This window comes from Acomys minous, assembly GCF_964271855.1.
Source record: "Acomys minous genome assembly, chromosome: 13".
NCBI lineage: Eukaryota > Metazoa > Chordata > Mammalia > Rodentia > Muridae > Acomys > Acomys minous.
The window spans coordinates 112,779,566-112,784,663 of NC_140495.1; the positions used below are offsets into that span (position 1 = coordinate 112,779,566).

At 48.6% G+C, this 5,098-nt stretch overlaps 1 protein-coding gene across 1 annotated transcript; it reads right to left on the reverse strand.

The window, feature by feature from the left end:
* Positions 1 to 1,109: 1,109 nt before the first annotated feature.
* On the reverse strand, positions 1,110 to 4,775 carry LOC311581530 (H-2 class I histocompatibility antigen, Q10 alpha chain-like). The gene is made up of 6 exons (XM_084753898.1): positions 4,693 to 4,775; positions 4,196 to 4,468; positions 3,757 to 4,032; positions 2,850 to 3,125; positions 2,609 to 2,716; positions 1,110 to 1,348 (listed from the first exon to the last, which is right to left on the reverse strand). The coding sequence occupies exons 1-6, from the start codon at positions 4,763 to 4,765 to the stop codon at positions 1,284 to 1,286; spliced, it is 1,071 nt and encodes a 356-aa protein (XP_084610024.1). The 5' UTR covers positions 4,766 to 4,775; the 3' UTR covers positions 1,110 to 1,283.
* Between the last annotated feature and the right edge of the window lie 323 nt (positions 4,776 to 5,098).

A 5,098-nucleotide genomic window follows, 5' to 3' on the forward strand; every position in this document is an offset into this window, starting at 1 on the left:
CTATGCACAGGAGTCCCCTGAACTTCTCAAGAAGATTCAGAAAGAAGCCAGGCTAGATGACACAGGTTTTTAATCCTAGCACTCAGGGCGGAGATGGTTGCCTCCCTCTCTGAGTTCAAGGACAGCCTGGCTGAGTGGTAAGTACCAGGCCAGTCCAGGTTACATAGTGAGACTCTGTCTCAAACAAACGAACAACAACAACAACAACAACAACAACAACAACAACAACAACAAAAACTCATAAACAAAACCAAAAGATTTGGGAAGTCTGATGAAGGGCCAAGATTCTCTGTATAACAAAGTAGGTGCAGAGGCTTCTGGTGTTCGGGTCACAGAGTTATAAGGATGTAGACAAAGACCTCCTAAGCGTCAACTTCACTTATGGCATATTACATAAGTAGTTCCTGCCTCCAGGCATGGTGGGGGTTGGTCTGGTGTATTCAAACACTGAGTTTTGGGCCCTGAGCTGCAGTCCACACTAGGGCATTGTCAAGTATGCTGATCAGTGAGTGTTGTGTAAGCTGTGCTCCCCAGTTATCTCTAATTGGTTAATAAAGAAGCTGGACAGCCTGTATCTGGGCAGAAGAGAGAGGTAGGTGGAGATTTTACTCCCAATCTTGGGGTCTCAGGTAGGGACCACAAAGAAAGGAGAGAGGAAGGGGGAAGAGGAGGTGGAGAAAGTCTGTGGTGATTAAGAATTGACCTGATGGATGAGAAACAGCACAAACAGGACCAACATTGCAAGTAAATCTGGGCAGGAGAAATAGCAAGACTCGCATAAAGGATTAGTATAATAAATATCTGCCCAGTTATGCTGCCTAAAGCTTGTTAATAAATGTAATACGTCTCTGTGTAACTTATCTGGGAACTAGAGTGGGTGAGTAGGAAAAGCTCCTGCCCCCAATACATTATCACATCAAGGTGTGGCGTCTCATATATGTAAGTCTAGCACTCCAGATTAGGGAGAGAAAGATTGCAGAGGCCTCAAGGCCTAATGGATTTTTGTTACTCTTTTTTTTTTAAAGATGTATTTATTATTTATGCAGTATTCCACCAGCATGTGTGCCTGTGACAAAATACCAAACAGAAAAAAAAAATTAAAGGAAGAAGTTTATTCTGGTTCATGATTTAAGAAGGTACACTCCATCTCAGCATAAGGCACGGTGGGGTACAAGGTAACAGGAGCATGGTTTCTGTTGGTCCCCAAACCTCAGTAGATCAGGAAGCAGAGAATAGGGATCTTCTTATCTGGCTCCTCTTGTTCTTTTACGTTGGGCCCCAGCTCAAGGGATGATACCACTGAGGGGGGGTCTTCCATCCTCAGAGAATCTCTGTATGCCATGAGCTCCTATCAACAGACAAACGGGAAAGGGAGAAGTGAGTTCTGGGCTACATACTGAGGGATGTGGAAAGAGTCTTCAGTATTTTGGAACAAGATTTATGGCCAATGATAAAAAAAAAGGGGGGGGTTTTATTTGGGCATTGCGGGGTGGGGGTGGGGGGGTGGGGGCAGAGCTGAGAAAGAAAAGGGAGGGTGTGCATTATCAGTTGTCATCTTGACAAATGTATAGTTTTCTCTCCCATGAGCTGTAGCCACAGATAGAAAACACTGCAAGCAATTATGTAACAAGAGTCTCTGAGCAGCTGCTATCTGAAAATTCCCTAGGCTGATTTCTTACTTTTAGGTACAAATAATGGAATCCAAATCCTTATTTTAAAAAATAAAGGAATTTAACATATGCTATTGGAGTGCCCGGGGCTCTGGGGTAAAAGGAAGAACAGGAGAAAGCCAGAACACAACTGACTATCCTGCCAGCATCAGTTCTCACCCAGGATTCACCAGGCACAGAAACCATGGGTCACCTCACTGATTGCCTGGAACTGGCCTCTGTGGCTGAAACAGCTCCCATGGAACCTGTCACCCTTGTGTCAGTGTCACCCTTGAGCTAAATTCCTTCTCGGGAGCTCCAGATTGTTCTTACCACCATGTGCTGAGTCAAGGTCCAGCATGTGGTCATTCAGCTGGTGGAACCGAGGCCTCATGTGGTGGCCAACTACAGGAACGTTTGGGAAGTGACAAAGGAACTTGCTCTCCAGCTCCTTTCTATACTCTTACTAGGTATTTCCCTAGTGCATGAAGAGAGTTCAAGAGCTGGGACAAGATGGTACAAGGTAGATATAGGCTGATGAAAGCAGATTCCTGGAAAAGTCATCTGAGCAACTACATCTGGAGAAAGAAAAAGACCGATAGGGATCCAGGATAATGACGTCGTGGAGTACCCCCATCACCCTAGACTTTTTTTTTAAGTGGTAGTATTTGCTAGGCATGGTGGCACACACACTTTTGATCCAGTACTCAGGAGGTAGAGACAGGTGGATCTCAGAATTTGAGACCAGCCTGGTCTACACAGTCATTACCAGGATAGCTAGGGTGAATGTAAAGAGAAGATCTTGTCTCAAAAAAAAAAAAAAAAATCTAGCACACAGAGCCCCATGTTGGGTAAGCATTCTTGTGTAGATGTGTCTTAGAGTAACAAAACAGCCAATGAGCAAATATCCATCTAAGGCTTGATGGAGACAAAGCACCCAGACACAATTTCTTCCCTACCTGCGCTTTTCTTCCTCATCATCACAATGGCAATCACAGCTCCAATGATGACAACTCCAAGGAAAACTATACCAACAGTTACTCCAACCGTGGGCCGAGAAGGTGGCTCTAGGAAGAAAAAACAAAATGGGGTAAGAGAGGGAAGAGTTGAAGGGCTCTAACCCCCAGCTCAGCAACTGATCCTACTCAGAAAGTTGCCTGTTTTCCTTGACAACAGGCTCTGCACCCACACCCTCCTTACCCCATCTCAGGGACAGGGGCTCAGGCAGACCCTCATGCTGCACATGGCATGTGTAATCCTGCTCCTTCCCAGAAGGCACCAGCACAGCTGCCCACTTCTGGAAGGTTCCATCCCCTCCGGGCCTGGTGTCCACGAGCTCCATGTCCTGGGTCAGGTCCTCCCCATTCAGCTGCCAGGTCAGGGTGATGTCAGCAGGGTAGAAGCCCAGGGCCCAGCACCTCAGGGTGACGTAACCTTTAGATCCAGGGTGATGGGTCACATGTGCCTTTGGAGGATCTGAGGAAAAACACATGAAAATTTCTAGCATTTTATATTCTTTCTGGTAACTTAAGCCGTATTCGTGTCCCTGTCCTGGTAATAGACAGAAGAGTCAAGGTGAGTAGGGATGCAAGCCCTAAACAAGAAGTTTATACTCAGGCATCAGTATAATTTATTCCTTAGAAAACTCTACAGTTATGGGAAGGCAGTCCAAAGTAGAAAACTCCCAAGCTTCCCACCATGACACCATGAAAAAGATTTCTAGGTGGACAGCTTAGATACTCAGCATCATGTGAGTCAGACTTCCACAGCTACTGGGTGTGAGGCCAGAGCCAAGCTTATATTATAGGAGGCCATAGTTCCTCCACAAGGGGCTGCAGGTTGAAGGGATCTGCTATTTCTTCTTTCAAAGATCTTCTCTCCTACCATCCTGAGAGACTCTGAGAGAGGTGTGAGCCCTGGGACAGGGCTCTGGTCATTGTCTGGTGTTGGGTCAGAAAAACAAGGTGCGCCCTGCCCCCTCCGGAAGCAATCGAGAGTGGCAATATTTCAGCTGACCTCATTTTCCTTCCTCCTAGGAGGCGAGTGCCCTACTCCGAGTACATATAGAAGAGTCGTGTCCCCCCCCCCCCCCCCGCAACCCTGGTACCTGAGCGCTGTAGAATCTCCTTCCCTGCCTTCAGGTGCTCCTGTAGCAAATCAACGCAGGTCAAAGTCAAGAAGGGCTGGAAGTCCTCTGCTACACGATCTTTCTCCCACTGTCGCCGGGTGATCTCAGCTGTCTTGTCTGCCACAGTCCACGTTCTCAGGTCCGCGTTCAGGCTGATATAATCGTTGCCATCGAAGGCATGTCTATAGTGCCCACGGAGGAGGCGGCGGTCTGGCCCCACGTCGCAACCAATAAAACACTGGAAGGTATGCGAGACTGCCACAGCCCCAAAGTCAGTCCCGCCCATCCATGGAATTTCTACCTAAACTAAAACGGGAACTTGGGTCCAGGGTCCCTGCCCATCCTGCAGCCTCTGGCCAAACCTAGGATCTGAGACTCTGGGGGACACAGACACATGAAGGGTGAAGGGGTCACTCACCGCTATCACTCTGGTTATAGACCTGAATTGCAAACCGGAGGTTTTCTCGGGCCCTGTATGAATAACTCTCGGCATTCTTTTTTTCCGTCTCCAAATACTTGGGTCCCATTTTCTTCACCCAAGACCCGCGTGCCTGGATCCTCTGAGTAGATGCGTCGCTGTCGAAGCGCATGAACTGCATTTCGTCCACATAGCCAAGGCTGAAGACATGGGAATCTTGGAGACCCGGTTTAGATGCAGTCGTGGTTACCAAATACCGCAGGGAGTGTGAGCCTGCGGGCAGTATGAGGTAAGACCCTGACCTTCCTCCTGGGACCTTCAGCAGGTTCGTGCGGCCCAGGAGGGAACAGAGGAAAGGGCTCAGAACACGGGATGGAGATGGGAGCAGGAGGATCTGTCTGGGTGAGGAGAGGTGGCTTCCAGGTGCTGCTGGGAGCTACCCAGGGTCCAGTGCTCCTCAGGCTGGCTGAAGCTGTTACCTTCAGACTTGCACTCACCAGCGAGGCTCTGGGTTTCAGCCAGGAGTACTGAGAGCAGCAGGAAGACAGGACGCTGTGTTGCGGGCCCCATCCTCAGTGTCTGAAGGACCAGCAAGGATTGAGACCTTGTTCCTTTCTATGGATTTTATAGCGTTGAGGTCTGTGGGGAGAGACCACAGTGACTGTGGGTGGCTTTCTCAAGAATTCAGACCTGCGGTGGGAAAGAGAACTTGTGTCCATACGGAAGGACTGGGCGGCTAACGCAGTTATACGCTGTAGAAAGAACGCGGGAATTCCCAACCAGCTGCTTCCTCTCCTCAGACACCTTGAAGACAAAACTTCATGCAATGGGTGTGAGACCATGTGTTTACTTGACAGCTGACACAGGTTGCAGGCTGTAGAAAGGATGAGGGGATTCCTAACC

Coding starts and splice junctions, on each gene's coding strand:
- LOC311581530 (XM_084753898.1), bottom strand. CDS start 4,765: ATGGGGCCCGCAACACAGCGTCCTGTCTTCCTGCTGCTCTCAGTACTC. Junction 3,126..3,756: donor GGAGATTCTACAGCGCTCAG/GTACCAGGGTTG, acceptor GTTTTTCCTCAG/ATCCTCCAAAGGCACATGTG. Junction 2,717..2,849: donor GCCCCTGTCCCTGAGATGGG/GTAAGGAGGGTG, acceptor TTTTCTTCCTAG/AGCCACCTTCTCGGCCCACG.